The 21,419-nt window shown below is 43.9% G+C and overlaps 2 protein-coding genes across 6 annotated transcripts in view; both read right to left on the reverse strand.

The window, feature by feature from the left end:
• Positions 1–21,419, reverse strand: part of LOC115201835 (zinc finger protein 19-like) — a 90,454-nt gene that overhangs the window by 18,309 nt on the left and 50,726 nt on the right. The gene's annotated exons all lie outside the window — the stretch shown is intronic.
• On the reverse strand, positions 1,077–20,631 carry LOC115201847 (uncharacterized). Its single transcript, XM_029765710.1, has 6 exons — positions 19,670–20,631; positions 13,183–13,313; positions 12,829–12,993; positions 5,651–5,762; positions 4,078–4,175; positions 1,077–2,685 (listed from the first exon to the last, which is right to left on the reverse strand). Exons 1-6 carry the CDS (start codon positions 19,956–19,958, stop codon positions 1,750–1,752), a joined length of 1,731 nt encoding a protein of 576 aa, XP_029621570.1. The 5' UTR covers positions 19,959–20,631; the 3' UTR covers positions 1,077–1,749.

Consider the following 21,419-nt stretch of genomic DNA (forward strand, 5'->3'; position numbering starts at 1 on the left):
TACACCTGTCAGCAACGGGTGTGGCTGAAATACCGAATTGTCCGTAGAGCTCCTAGACAGGATTGTGTCGAGGCACAGATCTGGGGAAGGGTACCATAACATTTCTGCAGCATTGAAGGTCCCCAAGAACACAGTGGCTTCTATCATTCTTAAATGGAAGAAGTATGGAATCACCAAGACTCTCCCTAGAGCTGGCCGTCTTGGCCAAACTGAGCAATCGGGGGAGAAGGGCCTTGGTCAGGAAGGTGACAAAGAACCCGATGGTTACTCTGATAGAACTCCAACGTTTCTCTGTGGAGATGGGAGAACCTTCCTGAAGGACAAACATCTCTGCAGCACTCCACCAATCAGGCCTTTATGGTAGAGTGACCAGACAGAAGCGACTCCTCAGTAAAAGACACATAACAGCCCGCTTGGAGTTTGCCAACAGGCACCTAAAGGACTCTGACCATTTCATCCTTGATGAAAACCTGTCCCAGAGCACTCAGGACCTCAGACTGGGGCCAAGGTTCACCTTCCAACCAGACAAGGACCCTAAGCACACAGCCAAGACAACTCAGGAGTGGCTTCGGGACAAGTCTCTGAAAGTCCTTGAGTGGACCAGCCAGAGCCCGGACTTGAACCCGATTGAACATCTCTAGAAAGACCAGAAAATAGCTGTGCAGCGACGCTCCCCATCCACCTGACAGAGTTTGAGAGGATCTGCAGAGAAGAATGGGAGAAACTCCCCAAATACAGGTGTGCCAAGCTTGTAGCGTCATACCCAAGAAGACTCGAGGTTGTAAATTAGCAAACATTTCTAAAAACTTTTTGGGGTTTTGTCATTATAGGGTATTTTGTGTAGATTGATGGGATTTTTTTTAATACAAGGCTGTGATGTAACAAAATGTGGAAAAAGTCAAGGCGTCTGAATACTTTATGAATAAACGATTTGCAGATTTCCCTTAGGGAACGCCTACTCTGGGAAGTGTGCGTGTGCAATAACTCAATTCGCCCTTCGAAAGAACGCCATTTTTTACACATTTTTGGTGAAAGGGTAAAGTCTGCCAAACTTAATCCACTCTGTTCCTAACAGATTATAGTTTTGAAAGCAGAAAACTGTATTGAGATCAAATGATCAAATTGATGAGAAAATTAACAGAATGTCGGCCAAAATCCATCTGGCTCCATTTTCTCTCACTGCCAACCACTGGGCTTCCTCTCATCACCATATTTGGTCGTGAGTGGTAATGCCAAACGGATGCTTCACATTTATACATCCTGTGAAATATCAGGCTCATTGTTGTGACAATATGTTCGAAGGACAATATGTTCGAAGGAAGTCAAGGAAACTAAGTCAAATTTTTAAGCAAATAAAAAGACAACATAATTTCTCATTAACCGATTTGATCATCTATTTTTAGTACATAAAGGAACAGATACCTCCTGATTATGCCAAATAATTTTTGGGGGTAGGGGGTGTTATAAAGGTGTTATATAAAAGAGGGACATTATATTTGTTATGAATAGAACATAGGCAAAACCAAATTCAAAGGATGAATATAGTGTTAGACTTAAATGACAGTGTTATGGCAATGCCAGCACACCAAACAACAAGTCTGTATCATGTGAGAAAGACATCATGCCCAGATGCTGAGGGACTTAGTAATCCAAAAAAACCTCTTACCCAAAGACACTTCACATAATAACTATAATATCAGCTAAAGAATGGTTCCCAGATATCCCCTGTGTACATCTCAAGCCACACTGCTACGATTTCTCCCCATTGTGGACACTCCTATGTCTGATAAGGATACTCAGGAAGGAGAAGCTCTTGTAACATAGTTTGCACTTGAAGGGCCTCTCATTGGTGTGGATGGTCTGGTGCTGCTTCACATATTTTGCTTTAGCAAAATTCTTCCCACATGTGGGGCAGGCATACGGCTTTTCTGCATCCGTCCTAACGCTCGGCCTCCCATGTTGTGACCCAATGACACCAGAGGAGGTAGAAGCAGGAGCCACTCTCAGATGGTTAGTCTTTGAGCTCCCTCCCTGACCTCTAGCCATTGTTTGCATGTTGTTGGGATTATGTGATGTGTTGTAGGCTAGGTACCTCTCGTGTTGAACACCCATCCTGACCCTGTCTGTATTTGTGGGGTAACTATGAGGTAACTGAGGAAGGCTAGACCCAGGTCCAGGCTTTCTATGAACCCAGTCACAAGGCATTAGATGAGAACCTGAAGGAGAAGACAGACTTGCTGATAGACTACCACCAGGGGCATCTCCCACTGCTCTCTGTGAAGGCTGAAGCCCAGGGTGATCTGCTCTGTTCATCATGGATACTGTGGTGTTTGTATCATAGGAACAGGAGGGTATATCTCTATCAGCCCCAGGCCCTGCTTTATCCCTGCACTGAGACTGTGAAGAGAAGGGTCTGGGCTGCAGACTGGATCCCTGACTGGAGCCTCTGTCTATCTGATGACCACCAGGACTGAGGTTGTTCAGTCCACCTGTCCACTGGTTGTTTTCTATGTGGTGGAGTCTCTGTACTTCGCGGTTGTGTCCTGGTTCCGACTCGGGAAGGAAGAGCGAAGGCTCCTGATCCATGGTCCTGATCCGGGGCCAGGGTTTATGGCCAGCCACCTCAGAGGTCCACTCTCTCCCACCAGTAACACTGGATATCAGCAGGTCTTCATGGGCTGCAGACTGAAAACAAAGATTGTACAGAAAAGCATAAAGGTTTATATAAGACACTTTTAACCACAGTCAAGCCCATGTCTAAAACTGATTCAAGTACCTAACAATATGGAGCCATAAAAGTTATTATTATTATTTTTTTAAATGTCCATATGTGTTGAAACGTAATCCCTGCAATGATACAAAAATAACCAAGTCAGTCAGCACTGTATTTGATTTCAAAATTGTCATACACTACTTTTATTGCACAAAATAATACATGTGAAAAGTAGAATATTTTTTCTCACTATGGTAACACTTTCCTTTTTCTGTACATCTGCTACCCTCGCTTTGATTAAATACATTTTGGAATACTTTGGAAAAGGTTCAACATTACACACATCTTTACTACTTTATATCAAGTAATTAGGGCACTATTTCCTCATTATAAGACACCAGTATCAACCTAAAGGGACATAGTTGTCACTCTTCATCAGTCAAGTATTTTTACAGACACCATCACACCAACCATTACTATATCATCTCCTCTGCCTCATCATACTCATTATTTCCTCAGTTCACCTCCACTTCATCCTAAAGCAACAGAATGAACTACAAACTAACTAGTACTACACATTACTATACTATTTCTGCTGCTGTAGCCTGCGGTAGCTCCTCTAAGAACCTCTTCCCGCAGTGCGTACAGGCGAATGGCCTCTCTCCCATTTGGACTTTCTGCTGGTGCGAGAACCTCTTCTCACACTTGTGGCAGCAGTAGGGTTTCTCCCTTGTGTTTACCCTATGGTGCCTCTTCAGGTTGAACGAGTGTGAGAAACTGGTCCGGCACAGATGGTGTTCATCCTCTGGTGGAGCTCCACTTGTTTGGGTAAACTGAAGGCTTTTCAACAGAATGAACACAGGAAGAGCTTCTCTTTGCCACCGGATCTACTCATAGCATTACTACTACTGTCATTTGTCAATGGGCTTGTATAGCCATTTAGTGTTGAGGCACTGGCATTGTCTCTGAGGTCTGGTTTAACATTAGGAGAGTGTGAGGAGGATGAAGGCCAGGGAGTGTCTGTGTTGTCGCAGGGTCCATGATCCAGTTGATAGATCCTATAGAAGGCAGGCTGAAGGCAGCACCTGTTAGGGGGTTAACCTGAGGCTCCATCAGTCTCTCTGAATCACAACTATAGGAGCAGGATGGAGCATCACTAGCAGAGTCTGTGTCTGTTCTCTCCCGCCACATACGGACACCTCCCCGTCCCTGCAGACCAATTCTACACCTCGCCCTGGTCTCAGCCAGTCTGTTGTCATGGAGTCTAATTAGGATGTTGTTTTGTGTTCCCCTGTCTGTTTCTGGTTGTGGTTAACAGTGTTGTTCCCCAGCCCAGAGTTGAGGACGCTGTCCCATCCACTGACCTTCACTATATCGCCTCTGGTCCTGCCCTGATCAATGATGTTTTCCCCTGGGCTCTTGGCTGCACCGGTCTGGGTATCCAAGATGGCCACCCAGTCTCCTGCAGGAAGAGGTTAGAGAATAGAAACTCTACATATGGAGTTTTTTTTGTTGTCAATTACCTGGTCAAGTTCATACATTATAATGTGTGTTTTTGTATGTGAACATAAACTGCATTGATTTAATTTTATGAATGAAGAAAAAAAAGAATAGCCAGGCGCATCACTATTCCCATTGAAGATCTATTACTGTATGTAGGCTATATGTACACTCCCGTTCAAAAGTTGGGGGTCACTTAGAAATGTCCTTGTGGGGCCTCCCGGGTGGCGCAGTGGTCTAAGGCACTGCATCGCAGTGCTAGCTGTGCCACCAGAGACTCTGGGTTCGAGCCCAGGCTCTGTCGCAGCCGGCCGCAACCGGGAGGCCCACGGGGCGGCGCACAATTAGCCTAGCGTCGTCCGGGTTAGGGAGGGTTTGGCTGGCAGGGATGTTCTTGTCCCATCACGCACTAGCGACTCCTGTGGCGGGCCGGGCGCAGTGCACGCTGACCAGGTCGCTAGGTGTACGGTGTTTCCTCCGACACATTGGTGCGGCTGGCTTCCGGGTTGGATGCGCGCTGTGTTAAGAAGCAGTGTGGCTTGGTTGGGTTGTGTTTCGGAGGACGCACGGCTCTCGACCTTCGCCTCTCCCGAGTCCGTACGGGAGTTGCAGCGATGAGACAAGACAGTAACTACAATTGGATACCACAAAATTGGGGAGGAAAAGGGGATTTTTTTTTTTTATTGTCCATTAAAATGACTATTGTAATTGGAAACGGCAGATTTTTTTTTAATAGAATAAAAGTTGTACAGAGGCCAGTTGAAGACTTGTGAGGCATCTGTTTCTCAAACTAGACACTCTAATGTACATAGTCCTCTGGCTCAGTTGTGCACCGGGGCCTCCCACTCCTCTTTCTATTCTGGTTAGAGCCAATTTGCACTGTTCTGTGGAGGGAGTAGTACACAGCGTTGTAGGAGAGCTTCAGTTTCTTGGCAATTTCTCGCATGGAATAGCCTTCATTTCTCAGAACAAGAATAGACTGACGAGTTTCAGGAGAAAGTTCTTTGTTTCTAGCCATTTTGAGCCTGTAACCAAACCCACAAATGCTGATACTCCAGATACTCAACTAGTCTAAAGAAGGCCAGTTGTATTGCTTCTTTAAATCAGGACAACAGTTTTCAGCTGTGCTAACATAATTGCCGAAGGGTTTTCTAATGATAAATTAGCCTTTTAAAATTATAAACTTGGATTAGCTAACACAACGTGCCATTGGAACACAGGAGTGATGGTTGCTGATAATGGGCCTCTGTTCGCTTATGTAGATATTCGATTAAAAATCAGCCGTTTCCAGCTACAATAGTCATTTACAACATTAACAATGTCTACACTGTATTTCTGATCAATTTGATGTTATTTTAATAGACTTTTTCTTCTACAAAAACAAGGACATTTATAAGTGACCCCAAATTTTTGAAGGGTAGTGTATTTCTCCCTTACCTTGCTCCCCCATCTTTAGTCCACTCAGCAGATCAATGCTCTCTGGTTCGTCTTCTATTGTCTCCTCTTTGACCAGCAACAGATCAGGCTTCCCATCCTCCATGTCTACTGACTGTAAGAGATACAGAGTGAGATGATGTTGGATCAAGAAATCTGATAGAAGCACCCTGCTATGTAGCATCTTCTGATTGGGCAATGAGGGATTTCTATGAGTACTGTGCAAACATGTCAATTTATTTTATACTATGCAAACGTGTTAGTTGATTTGATTACTTGACACTCTTTAATGGTTTGATCATTTAAAAGCCATTGTCCCACAAAATTATTCAAGACCTCGGCCAATATCTACAGAGTCTCAGAGTAGGAGTGCTGATCTAATCGTTTAATCTGATCTAATCGTGCTGATCTGATTTGTTTAATCACGGAATAGTAATTAACTAGGAAGTTGGGGCACCACGGGAAAATGTTGTTTATAGAGTTGCAATTTCCCGAATATAACTCTTCAGATATTTTATTATCTTATCGATTACAGTCGTATATTAATGTATTATTATCTCATCAGTCTCATTCCTGAATGTCGCAAACCCTTGGGTATCTGCACGAACCCTATCATCATAAATCATGAATCAGTGATATACAAAATGGCTTATTTATTTACTTACTAACTAACTAACTAATCAATCACAGAATTACATAAACACACACACAGTAGATCATACATTGGTTACTAACATGACACAAAGAAAAGTCCCTAGTGGGTTAAGCCAATATGATGGCTTGGTAGACAAAGGAAAGGGGTGGGGAAAGCTTAAGAGCGGGAAATTCAGAGTTGATAACTACACTCATGGAAATGCTAATACTTTGAACATGAACAACCGCTCATTCGAAAATAAATGGCAATTTACATATTTACAAGTGTATGCCTTTGTTGTCCCTCTCTGCGATCGCCAGTCTGTCTGCTGGATAGATTGTCGACAGAAAGTCTCTGGTTTGTCAAAATCTCTGGTTGTAGCATGTTATAATGGATACGTCAGAGTACCATTCGGTCATTTGACCGGTTGCATTTACCAGACTTAAGTACTTAAACAGCTGCAGCCTGAATAATTGTTCTTTAGTTTGTAGATTTCTTAGCCATTTCATCGTGGGAATGATCTCCATGTTCTCTGGTCCTGTCCTTTGGTAGGGTTGCCAACCATTTCAACATATAGAGACAGCTTCCATGTTTTCTGGTCTAATGTAAATGTTGTCACGGGTGGTTTTATACAGGAGTAGAAAAGGGGGCGTTCCATGATGCCGTGTAGTGTCTATGCTCACAGGAGCGTGGCCACTGACTGATCATAAGTTACTATGAAAATCAATTCTCATTTAGAAGACTAAGATCACATTGTTATCTTTCCAAAAGTATTCTTATGCTTAATCATTCATTTTATACAACATTCAGATGCAAACCCCATAATTGAGAAGTGTATACAAACAAAGAATGTGTGTCTCCTGTCCTTCATGATGTCACCAAATGAAACAAACTCGACATGACTGTTCCTTAAGTGTCAACGGACCACTCCAACTGCTTGGAATACAGAAATACTGTTCAATTATTCAACCTTTTGATGTCCAAGTGTCTCTGTGTTCCACAGTCACATTCCAATCTCGATACTACAGAGTCCAGAAGCAGAGTATTTTACGACCAACATAAAGCGTCCCCCTCTACCTCTGCAGGAGAGAGAGGGCGCTGTAGAGAGGACCCACTGTACCCTGATCCTTCAGATCTTCACAGGAGAGTTATGACAGGTGTGACTAGCTCTGTTTTGTACTGACAAAAATGTCGTTATATGTAGAAGGCAGACAACAAAGTTTAAATTAAGTCTCTAAAATCAAATAGATCAATATATCCCCAAGCGAATGGGAAAGCTTGAGTGGTCAGTTATGTACAAATGCAAACCAATCAGTTGGTAAAGCGGCGCGGCGACACAAAATTGAGATAATATTATTTCCCCCTCCCCCATTAAAATCTATAATCTACTTTCCCAAAGTAACTATTCTTCTCTAGGAAGTAACGATAGAAGTAGCCGATGTCAATGGGCTACATGGACAATGAAAATATAATACAAAAGAGGAAATATAGCATGTATGTCAATAACTATTTGGTCCAGCTTTTTTTAAAGTGCATCTTATGATAGCTTCATAAAGCCTTCATATAGGCGTAATAACACTACATATTTGTGAAGCATCTCATCTATAACCGTATATCATGCTCTATAAAGATTCATAATGTGGCATAACTGTTTGACATATTTATACATCTTTTATACAGCATGAAATACGATTAAAGATTTTTGGACCATTTATGCAGTGCTTATGAACCCTATATCAAGGCTTTACCAAACCTTCAAATAAAGTGGAACCAACTGTTCTATGGATGTGTGTGTGTGTGGGTGTATGTTTGTGTGTCTGTTCATATGAATGGGAGTGTGAAGGAGGGTGAATTAATACGTGTGAAGCGGGAGTGAATGGATGTGTGGATGCATAGGGTATGTGTGAATGGATGAGTAAGTCGATGTATGTAAATGTATCTGAGAAGAAGGGAGGGTAGAAAAAGACGGGAGGTTGGGACAAACTTGGCTTGGGTGGGTAAGGGTGTCCAAGGATGGGAGGTTGTGACAAGCTTGGCAAGGATGGGAGGTTGTGACAAGCTTGGCAAGGATGGGAGGGTGTGACGAGCTTGGCTTGGGTGGAATAAAGGGGGGAGGGTGTGATGAGCTTGGCTTGGCTGGGGGGGGGGTAAAGGGGGGAGGGTGTGATGAGCTTGGCTTGGCTCGGGGGGGTAAAGGGGGGAGGGTGTGATGAGCTTGGCTTGGCTGGGGGGGGGGGGGGACTGGGATGGGGAGGTTTTGAGGGACAAGCTTGGCTTGGAAAAGAGGAAAAAAGGATTAATCTATACTACAATGTAATTTGATTTACTTTTGTAACTTGAAAACCTGCTGTAAAATGAATAAGAGTTCTGGACAAATTAGGAGGTAAAGTCATTATTATTCCTTGTTTGCCATTATAGTTAAGTTTCAATGGTGGTTATTGGCGAGAGTGGAGGGATAGGAGCTGGGAGGGCATCAAACACTTCCCTGAAGTACAGTGAGCTCCAAACGTATTGGGCCAATTTTTGTTGTTTTGGCTCTGTACTCCAGCACTTTGGATTTGAAATGATACAATAACTATTTGTATTTATTATGGATCCCCATTAGTTCTTGCCAATGCAGCAGCTACTCTTCCTGGAGTCCAGCAACATTAAGGCAGTTATATACAATTTAAATATTACATGACATTTACATTTCATAACACTTTACCCAATACATTTAGTGTGTTCCCTCAGGCCACTACTCCACGATCACATATTAACAATACAACATCCATGTATGTGCGTCTGTGTCTCTTCACAGTCCCTGCTGTTCCATAAGGTGTATATTTATCTTTTTTTATTTTTTTAATCTGATTCTACTGCTTGCATCAGTTACCTGATGTGGAATAGAGTTCCATGTAGTCATGGCTCTATGTAGTACTGTGTGCCTCCCATAGTCTGTTCTGGACTTGGGGACTGTGAAGAGACCTCTGGTGGCATGTCTTGTGGGGTATGCATGGGTGTCCGAGCTGTGTGCTAGTAGTTTAAACAGACAGCTCGGTGCATTCAGCATGTCAACACTTCTTACAAAAACAAGTAGTGATGAAGTCAATCTCTCCTCCACTTTGAGCCATGAGAGATTGACATGCATATTATTAATGTTAGCTCTCCTTGTACATTTAAGGGCCAGCCGTGCTGCCCTGTTCTGAGCCAACTGTAATTTTCAGAGGACTCCCTTTGTGGCACCTGAACACACGACTGAGGTTAAAGTGAAGACTGATAGATTTTATTTAAGGTTATTGTCATCCATATCGGGTGAACCGTTTAGAAATTAGAGCACCTTTTGTACATAGTCCCCTCACTTATGTGTATTAAAGTATTCAAAAGTGTATTATTTGTTCCCATATTCCTAGCGCGCAATGAATGACTCTACAAACTTGTTGGATGCATTAATGTTTATTTTGGTTGTGTTTCAGAGAATTTTGTGCCCAATAGAAATGAATGGTAAATAATGTATTGTGTCATTTGAGTCACTTTTATTGTAAATAAGAATAGAATATGTTTCTAAACACATCTACATTAATATGGATGCTACAATGATTACGGATAATCCTGAATGAATCATGAATAATGATGAGTGAGAAAGTTACACGCACAAATATCATACACCCCCAAATGCTCACCTCCCCCGTTATTGTAATGGTGAGAGGTTAGCATGTCTTGGGGGTATGATATTTCTACATCTGTAACTTTCTTACTCATCATTATTCACGATTCATTCAGGACTAAGGGTGCGTTCGTAAATTCACTCTGGCTATTTACTCCGATTTCAGAGCACTCTCCTCTGAGTGTGCAAAGGCGCAGAATAACTGACAATTTTACAAACACTCAACACCCCTTGAATATGGCCGGTGTCAGTAAACCTCAGCGAAAAAGCATAATTAAATTTTGGCCATGAGCACAGTTACAGTCACCAACTCTGCTAGGGAGAGTAAAATGGTCAGAGTGAGGTGTTCTCTCATTTTCGGGCTCCCAAGTGGCGCAACAGTTTAAGACACTGCATCTCAGTGCTAGAGGAATCACTACAGACCCTGGTTTGATCCCGGGCTGTATCACAACCGGCCGTGATTGGGAGTCTCATAGGGCAGCACACAATTGGCCCAGCGTCGTCTGGGTTAGGGGAAGGTTTGGCCGGGGTAGGCCGTCATTGTAAAATAAGAATTTGTTCTTAACTGACTTGCCTAGTTAAATGAAGGTTAGCTTGGGTGCTTGACAATGCTCTGAATTTACAAATGCCCAGAGGGCACTCTGGCACTCCAGATTGAATTTACAAACACACTGTAAGAAAGTTAGATGCACAAATAGCAGTATGTTTGTATGCAACGCTTAAGAGAGAGCTCTTAATTTTCAAGCTGTTGGCTACGTCCCTTTTCAACACACTAACACAATACATGTAAATCTACATTTAAAAAGGGGGGGGGGGACTTATTGAGATTCGAAGCCTTGCCACAATCTGCGTCAATTACGCAGACTCGGCAATTTACACAGAGAGCAATTTGATCAGTCAGTCAAATACACATGATAGTTACTTTGATGATCAGAACGTGCAGTTGGACTGAGGTATGTTCAGGACACTTCAATTAATAAGTGTTGGAACACGTCCAACTATGTTGACGATTTTAATTGGCTGATGCAGAACTTGTTCCAGGATATAATCTGATGAGACCAGCTACAATTTAGCGTTTTGTCATCTGCAAGTAAATCAAACATTTTAATTGGCTGATACACATTTTGAGCCGCAGAAAATATTTACATTTAAATTGTTGCTTATGTTCCCCACTACGTTTGAGTCCTATACTGTACAGAATGACTCTTTTTTTTTTTTAAACCCATCATGGGACATAAATATGATGATGTGGGTAAAAACAAGTCAGCTATGATAAGTTAAAAGTCATCAGACAAACCTTAAACTATGTTGACGTGTACAGTAGGTGTTTGGGTATATTTAGTAAGTGTATATTGGTTATAATATCGTGTGTATGCAGAATAGGGTGAGATCAGATGTGATGTATACTAAGAGTCTAAATGAAAGTCTTAGAATGAAAAGTTCCATTTTGTGTTTATTGAACATAAACAAGTTTTAAATACACCATATGAAAACCACACATACACATCTCAACTAATAATCTGAATGAACTTGATAAATTGCATTCATTGTCTCATGAAAAGTGTCTTGGGAAAAAAATTAGGTAGTTGAATGCAAGTAATTAAATAGGCATTTGTGAACATCATATAACCTAAACAGTGCAAACACAATATGTAACAGACTTTTTAGGCTTATATATGCCTTATATATCACAATGTCTGGATGCAGTATTCTACCCAGGAATATTCAACACTGATATCTGTTCCTCTCGTTATTCCAAACACATCTATGGATCTATTCTGCTGACAACAATGAAAAGTAATCTTTGTCTTTAATGCAGAGTTTGATCTAAACATCAGAAGCTATTGAGTGGAATGGTTACTTTCTATGTTATAGAGTGGAATGTTTTTTCTGCTGGTGTATCCTGAGGTAGCTCCTCTCTGAGAACCTCTTCCCGCAGTGCGTACAGGCGAATGGCCTTTCTCCCGTGTGGACCTTCAGGTGCATCTTCAGATGGTCCTGGCGGGAGAACCTCTTCTCACACTGGGGACAGCTGTAGGGTTTCTCACCTGTGTGGACCCTCTGGTGTCTCTTCAGGTCACGAGCCTGGGCGAAGCACATATGACACTGGGTACAGCTGAAGGGTTTCACCCCTGTGTGGACCCTCTGGTGGATCTCCACCTTCTGGAGGCAGCTGAAGCCTTTGTTACAGAACATGCAGAGGAACCGTTTCTCTTTAACATTGCCTGATGTGGCTCCCACTCCATGAGCCTGGGCTCTAGCCCTATCGTTTGAGTTCAATACCTGATCGAAAAGGTCATGGCTGGGTGAATCGGAAGGCCCCATCGATGTGGACACTGGGTCGCGATCCCTGAACTCGTGTATAGGAGAGTGGGTCACGACGTTTGGATTTGTGTCTAAGCTTTCCCTGTAATCTAAGAAATCTCTGCCCTGTGACTGTCCGTCTCCTAGGTGACCATCTGCATTCCATGTGGGAGAAGCGTCACCCTCCACTTTCACAGTCACCTCATCTATGATTATAACCTCCCCTTTCTTATCTAGGCACCCTTCAGAGTATACACTACTACTGTACCGGTTCCAGTCCCCTCTAGATAGATCAGTTTGTGTCTCTAAACCCAAGGATATGTTGCCAGGGTCCATCTCTGTAGCGTAAGAACAAGACGGATCATCACCACCAGTGTCTAACACATCACCATCTCCACGGGAATTAACCGTTCTTTGGCTCTGGTGAAATACGGGTAAGTACTCTGAACCGGGAGCAGGAGGACAGCCCAGTGTCCCCAACCCCAGTCTCTCTGGGTCTGATCTGTGGTCAGATCCTGTGTGTAAGAGCCTTTTTGTTACAGTTAAAGTATTGGTGTCTGTTACTGACTTGAGGACGGCGTTCGGCGTTCCACTGACCTCAGTGATGCTGCTTCGGGTCCTGGGCTGCGCTGAGGCGGTGGTGGGGTCCTCCATGGCTACAGAGGGTGTTCCAGTCTGGATGTCTGTGCTGTGCTGTGGGTCTTCCTCTCCTTCAGACCTCTCCATCTTGACCCCAGGACCTGCAGTCTCTGCATCTGCAGACTGACACAAAAAGAGAGGAGGTTATTACCGGTAAATTAGTAGAATTGGATAACAATGTCATAGGGAACTCTCAAAAGCTCCCCTATGGCAGATAAACAAGTGAATAGCTGAGGGGAACCTTTCGAAATAAACGGCCCACATTAGATTTACAAAGTAACTGTAATTTTTATGCAACACTATGACACTAACCTCTATCACGATAATGTGCTGGGTTGAGGTTCCACTCCCCTCATCAACAGTGATTGGTTGGTCATCTTTCCATGTATTGTGTCCCGCTGGCTTCACAAAGCTCCTGTGGTCTTCAGTGAGACTTCCTTCACCTGAGAAAGTGATTGGGGGGAAAAACAGTTCTGCATGAGGGGCGAAGGATGCAATTTCGTTGCAGAACACGGGGGAGTTCTCATTTTAAGGCTTGTATGAAACTCCTGCTTAATATAACAGTGTAAGCGTATGACAAGCCAAAAATCAATGGCTCTGGTTACAATAGCCTCTTTTAGAATCTGAGGGTGAAATACTTCCCCACTCGTCTCTAACATGGAGGCTCAGCATTCCCGAACAGTCCCGTTACAAGTCAGAATATTGAACAAACTTCATTTCAACTTACTTTACTTGTTGTCCGCTGATTTTGTCCCTATGTCGGAGGTAATCCGGTACAAAATATCCACAGGGACGTGTCATCAACCCGACCTACTGATGCAAATCGCACTTGACAAACACTTGCACAATATGGCCCAGCATAACCGAACGGCAATTACTTCCAGCTGATTGCGAGGAAATGTGCTCCGGTCAACGTTCGTGTCAAGAGGTTGAAAATACAAGCGACAGAACCTACCAGCGCCGCAAAAAGTAGGGTAAACAACCCTTTCCTGTGGATACCCTATCTCCTACTGCCAAAAGGACCAACAGCATGAACAACCGGTAAAGTGTAAATATCATTTTAATAAACATTCTGGCTTGTAGAGACTACTGCATCTTTTCATGGTTACATTAAGACACCATGGAGCCGGCACGAGATATGGGTCCGTACAACAGTGCAGTACTCCAGATTTGACCTTTATCCACACTGCTCCATCGAGAAGATTGAAATACTGTTAGTTTTCCCAGAAAACTGCCATTTTTGTCCTCACGCTAGCTAGCAGTAGCCACAGCAGCCATAATGGAATTGCATGTCATGTTGGCTGTGTCCACAAAAGTATGTGGACCTGCTCGTCTAACATCTCACTCCAAAATCATTTCGATTAATATGGAGTTGGTCCCCCTGTGCTGCTCCACACTTCTGGGAAGGCTTTCCACTAGATGTTCGAACATTGTTGCGGGGACATTATTCCATTCAATTTCAGCCACAAGAGCATTAGTGAGGTCGGGCACTGATGTTGGGCGAGTAGGCCTGGTGTTCCAATTCATCCCAAAGGTGTTCGATGGGGTTGAGGTCAGGGCTTTGTGCAGGCCAGTCAAGTTATTCCATACCGATCTTGACAAACCATTTCTGTTTGGACCTCGCTTTGTGCACGGGGCATTGCCCTGCTGAAATAGGAAAGGGCCTTCCCCAAACTGTTGCCACAAAGTCGGAAGAACAAAATCGTCTAAAATGTCATTGTATGCTGTAGCATTCATATTTCCCTTCAGCGGAACTAAGGGGTCTAGCCCAAACCATGAAAAACAGCCCCAGACCATTATTCCTCCTCCACCAAACTTTACAGTTGGCACTCTGCACTCGGGCAGGTAACATTCTCCTGGCATCCGCCAAACCCAGATTTGTCCATCGGACTGCCAGATGGTGAAGCTTGATTCATCACTCCAGAGAACATGCTTCCACTGCTCCAGAGTCCAATGTCGGCAAGCTTTACACCACTCCAGCCGACGCTTGGCATTGCGCATGGTGATCTTAGGCTTGTATGCGGCTGGAATCCCATTAAAGGTCTGTAATATTCATATGTGAATACATACTGAATTATAATTGGATGCATTTTACCGCCGTATCCTACTGTGCAGTGATTGGTTAAGACCACCCAGACGGTTAGGGCATCGTCAGTTGATCGTGGTTGGAGATAGGCGAACATGTAGTTGTAGCTAGTTAATAAAGAGTTATGTTAAGAAACATCCTGTAGTTCTGCGTTTTATTATTTGTACAAAGCGTACAAAACAAGACATGGTGTCAAAAGTGGGACAAAGCTATCGACATAGCCAGATCTCACGAGCTAGCACAGGCTCAGATGAAAACCATTTCGCGCCGCAGCACGAGCGCATCACGTGAACAAGCAGTGCACGCAGTCAGGCAGACATCAAAGCACACCTCCGGTGCCCAGAGAGCGCGTTTCAGAACGGAGAGAGACATAACTCCAAAACAGAGCGACACAGACTCAAAACGCCCCAAAACATGTGGATATTGTGGATACAAAGTCCATGGCGAACAAGGAAATTGCCCAGCTAAAGGCAAACAGTGTACTAAATGTGGTAAATGGAATCACTTTGCAAAAGTGTGCAGAGCTTACCGTGGAAAAACAGTACACACAGTGAGTGAAGATGAAATGTCAATCAAAGAGTCAAATGATAATGAACTGTTTATTGATTCAGTGACACAAAAAAGTCACATATCAGAGACAGAGCAAGCCTTTGCTGACATTGAGATAGGAACACAAGGCACAAAGCTAAAGTTCAAACTAGACACTGGTGCACAAGTAAACATTATTCCTCTGAATAAGTACCGCAGCTTGACATCTGAGTGCGAGCTACAGCCCACCATGCGCAGACTGACTGGTTATGGTGGTGAACAGCTCCCAGTAAAAGGCACATGCACTTTCAAATGCAAATACAAGGAAAGTGACATGATGTTGGACTTTTACGTTGTTGACACTAGAGCACCTGCAGTGCTAGGTCTTAAAGCATGTTTAGACATGGACCTCATCAAGCTAGTTTTATCAGTAACAGCACCAGTAGAGACAGGAAATGTACTGGAGGAGTTTGCTGATGTCTTTACAGGAATAGGATTATTCCCAGGAGAATATACCATTCACCTTGACCCAGACGCAACCCCTGTGGTCTACCCCCCGAGAAAGATTCCCCTTGCTCTCCGTGCCCGTCTGAAGAAAGAGTTGGAGAGCATGGAACAATCTGACATAGTCACCAAGGTTACAGAACCGACCGACTGGGTAAACGCGTTAGTGGTGGTGGAGAAACCACACACAGGCAAGCTCCGGGTATGCCTCGACCCAAGAGACTTGAACAAGGCTATCAAACGGCCCCATTACCCTTTACCGACGCTAGATGGCATCACACACAAGCTAGCGGGAGCACACTACTTCAGTGTCATGGACGCTAGATCAGGCTACTGGGCTATCAAGCTCACAGAAGAGTCATCTAAGCTCACAACATTCAACACACCGTTTGGACGCTACAGGTTCCGTCGCCTGCCTTTTGGGATTATCTCAGCCCAAGACGAGTTTCAGCGAAAGATCGACGAAGTATACGAAGGCCTCGACGGAGTTGTGGCAATTGTGGATGACATCCTTGTCTATGGTCGAACCAAAGAGGAGCACGACCGAAACCTCCGCGCGATGCTGCAAAGATCCCGCGAGAGAGGAGTCCGGCTCAACCCAGAGAAGAGCACAGTCGGCGCTACAGAGGTCAGCTACTTCGGACATCTTCTCACAGCGAATGGAATCAAGCCAGATCCACAGAAGATCTCAGCCATAAAAGAAATGGAGCCACCAAAAAACCGTGCAGAGCTGGAAACAGTGCTTGGCATGGTCAACTACTTATCCAAGTTCGCACCCAGCCTCTCCAATGCTAATGCACCCCTGCGTCAACTGCTAAAGCAGTCCAGTGAGTTTATTTGGGACAAGCAACACGACATTGCTTTCCAGAATGTGAAAGACTTGATCACGAGAGAACCAGGACCAATCCTTGCCTACTACGACCCCAACAAAGAGCTCAGACTCCAAGTGGACATGTCGAAGTATGGACTAGGTGCAGTGCTACTGCAAGAAGGAAAGCCCATCGGCTACGCTTCCAAATCTCTCACAGACTGTGAAATCAACTACGCTCAAATTGAAAAGGAGCTCTATGCCATTCTGTTCGGATGTAAACGTTTCCATCAGTACGTATATGGACGACAAGTCATTGTGGAATCCGACCACAAGCCCCTTGAGTCAATCATGAGGAAACCACTAGCTGCAGCCCCGCCAAGACTACAGAGAATGATCCTTCAACTACAAAAATACGACTTCACAATCACTCACCGTCCAGGCAAAGACATCCCTGTCGCAGACACACTCTCCAGGAAGTTTCTTACCTACAAGGACAGCAGCCTCAGTGAAGGCATGGACATGCAAGTACACACTGTGTACAGCAACTTACCAGTTAGTGACACAAAACTGAAGGAGATCCAAGCAGAAACAGGAAAGGACTCTCAACTCACACAGCTGAGGGAAGTCATACAGGATGGATGGCCTGAGGAGAGGAGAAAATGCCCTCAGAGCGTCTCAGAATTCTGGAACCATCGTGATGAACTATCACAGATCAACGGAATCATTTTCAAAGGAGAGAAAATCATTATTCCTACCAGTCTCAGAGAAGAGATTTTGACAAAGATCCATGCTGGACACATGGGCATGGAAAAGTGCAAACAGAGAGCACGGGACATTATGTTTTTGCCTGGAATGTGCAAACAAATAGAGGACATTGTTGGTAGATGCACCATCTGTCTTGAAAGACGCCCCTCAAACACCAAAGAGCCAATGTTACCTCACTGTATCCCAGACCGACCCTGGCAGGTCGTGGCAACCGATCTGTTCACTTGGAACAACGAGGACTACATCGTAACAGTGGACTACTACAGCAGATACTTCGAACTCGACAAGCTTCACAGCACCACATCTGCAGCTGTGATACACAAGCTAAAAGCAGCCTTTGCCAGGCATGGCATTGTAGAGACTTTAATATCTGACAATGGGCCCTGTTACAAATCAAATGAGTTTGAATCCTTCACAAAAGCATGGGAGTTCACACATGTCACCACAAGCCCACATTACCCTCAAAGTAATGGCCTTGCTGAAAAATCTGTGCAGATTGCTAAATCACTCATGGACAAAGCAAAAGCAGACGAGACAGACCCCTATCTCAGTCTCCTTGAATACCGCAACACTCCAGTTGACAACTTCAAATCACCAGCCCAGCTGTTGATGAGCCGCAGACTTCGCTCAACCCTTCCCAGCACCAACCAGCAGCTGCAACCTGAGGTCGTCAGCTACAATGAAATGCATGGAAAACGTGCACAGAGACAACAACAACAAAAGCGATACTACGACAGGTCAGCTAGACCACTGCCACCACTGATCGACGGAGAGTCAGTTAGAATCCAGGAGCATGGCCTCTGGAAACCAGCAGTCGTCATCCAGCCAGCTGACACTGAACGTTCATATCACGTCCGCACAGCAGAAGGAGCAGTGTACCGCCGCAATCGCTGTCACTTACTGAACACAAAAGAACAACACACTGATGAGATGAACTGTTCCCCTGAAAGAGAACGTGATGGACTAAACACACACACAGCACAACATACACCATACTTACCTGCAACACCACAAGAGCTGTTGACTGACACAGAAGCATGCTCAACATCATATCGCACAAGGTCAGGAAGAGAGGTCAAGCCCAGAGCTGTCCTCGACCTGTGAAATGTCAAAGGGTGTAGGCAGATCGCTGCCCTAAAAGAGTTCCAGACTGTAAACTTGTTATTGAAAGTTCACTTGAAATGCTTTGGTATCGTATTTGTTTGAAATGTTAAGATGTCATTTCTACAGTGAAAGCTGAGTTGCTGAGAATCCCTTGTTCTAAAAGTAACAGTATGTTGGATCATTGTTTCAGAGTCTGTTGATTCAGTTGGTGTATTATGCAATATAAATGGTTACTTACCTTGAGTTCAAACTACAGAGCATGTATTCAAAAGAAAAGCTTAGAATATGTAAACATTTGTATTTTGTTTTAAAAGAAGGGGGATGTAATATTCATATGTGAATACATACTGAATTATAATTGGATGCATTTTACCGCCGTATCCTACTGTGCAGTGATTGGTTAAGACCACCCAGACGGTTAGGGCATCTTCAGTTGATCGTGGTTGGAGATAGGCGAACATGTAGTTGTAGCTAGTTAATAAAGAGTTATGTTAAGAAACATCCTGTAGTTCTGCGTTTTATTATTTTTACAAAGCGTACAAAACAAGACAAGGTCAAATTTGGAGTACAGTGGCATATCCTATCCCTGCATTGAGGTACGTTTTCCGACCCATATCTCGTGCTGGTGTCTTAATGTAAACAATATTGGAGCCCCCCAAAAAAGACACAATAGTCTCTACAAGCCAGCATGTTGAATAAAATATTATTTACACTTACTAACCATGATTGGAGCCCCAGTGCAGCTCATTGTAAACAATAGTAATGGTAGGGTCGGTATGGCAAGGTGACCTACTTTTATTCTGCATCCAAAAGTCGTGTGCATTTGTTTAGAGTATGATATTGAATCTTTGCGCTAGATGGCTAGTAATCAGGGAATTTGAAATATTGCATACCATTCAAAAACTGACCAAAACCCAATTCCTGGTAACATCTGAACACATGTGCAGGGAGGAAAGGGGCAATTAACTTTATGAACGGCGACAGCCTTCTGCAAAATGTACCTCTTTCCATTCCTCTGTATCGGTCGACGAACTTGACACTACTGGGACGACTGGCGAGGACGCGCTCTCGCATTGTCCCCTCTGCGCGCTCCCGTGCCACCTTCAGTTCCAGGAGCTGTAGTTTCCTCCGCAATGTCCTGTTTTCTTTCTGGCTTTGAGTTATTTCCAAACGAAACACTGCATAGTCGTCGTCTACGAGTTTACAGATCTCTGCCACGGCTGCATTCGCTAGCACCTCCATAATGGAGGCTATTTGAGTGTGAAAAACCATATCGTTACAGTTAGCCATTGTTAGCTAACGTGATCAGCTACTATACCTAGTTAGCGTTACCTAAATAATATATATTAACCAAGTCCTGGCATTAACGCGAATCAAAAACTACATTGGGTAAGTATGTGACGCTATACAGTTAAAGTACTGATATTCCATGGTGATGATAAACGTCTAAATAACAATGCTAACGTGGAAATAGTTTTTGATCACTTCCGTTTACACTAAAGAGAAAGGATCTTATTGGTAGGCGTCATAGCTCAAATGGTGTGGTTAAATGAAAAGGGTATGCGTGCTGTTCTTTGAAACACGGTACTGTTTATAGAGTGTCATTGCGATCTGTGGAGTTGCTGTTTTCTCGTGTCCATTAACTCGTGAAATTCCTAGATTACTCATATGAATAACGTCGGATTAAATCAACAAATACGATAGTCTGTTGAAAAAACGTTAAGGTTACAAGTAGTGGTGTTGTGCAGTTTTTTTTAGGTGAGGGAGCGCCCCCCAAAAATATGCCAATGACGTAATAATTTCCTCAATCAACGTTTGTACCGACCGTTTATAGAATATGCATAAAATGCATCCTCCAATTGGAACGTCTGCCCATGCCCACACTATGGGTGCGTTTGTAAATTCACTCTGGCTATCTATTCCGATTTCAGAGCACTCTCGTCTGAGTGTGCCAGAGCGCAGAATAACTGATGAATTTACGAACGCTCAACAGCCGTTGAATATGGCCGATGTCAGTAAACGTAGGCAAAAAAAAAAGCGTAATTAAATTGTTGCCAGCAACAGAGTTAGTCACCAACGCTCTGGATAAAAGGAAAACAGCCTAACCATCTCTGCTAGGGCGAGTAAAATGGTCAGAGTGAGGTGTTCTCTCATGTGTGTCTGGAAGTAGCTAGCCAGGTAGCCAACGTTAGCCGGTTAGCTTAGGTGCATTACTGCCGTTGAGGTCAGAACGCTCGGATCAACCCTACTCTTCGACCACAGCGTCCTGTGTGAACGCTCCAGAGCGAAACCCTCTGAATTTATGAACACCCAGAGCACACTTTGGCATTCCAGATTGAATTTACGAACACACCCTATTGAGAGGTGTGGCATATCAAGAAGCTGATTAAACAGCATGATCACTATATAGGAGCACCTTGTGCTGGGGACAATAAAAGGACACTCTAAAATGTGCAGTTTTATCCACAACACAATGCCACAGATGTCTCAAGTTTTGAGGGAGCGTGCAATTGGTATGCTGACTGCAGGAACGTCCACCAGAGCTGTTGCCAGAGAATTTAATGTTAATTTCTCTACCATAAGCCACCTCCAACGTCGTTTTAGAGAATATGGCAGTACGTCTAACCGGCCTCACAACCGCAGACCACGTGTAACCACGCCAGCCCAGGACCTCCACATCCGGCTTCTTCACCTGTGGGATTGTCTGAGACTAGCCACCCAGACAGCTGATGAAATTTAGGAGTATTTCTG

This window comes from Salmo trutta, chromosome 11, assembly GCF_901001165.1.
Source record: "Salmo trutta chromosome 11, fSalTru1.1, whole genome shotgun sequence".
Lineage (NCBI taxonomy): Eukaryota > Metazoa > Chordata > Actinopteri > Salmoniformes > Salmonidae > Salmo > Salmo trutta.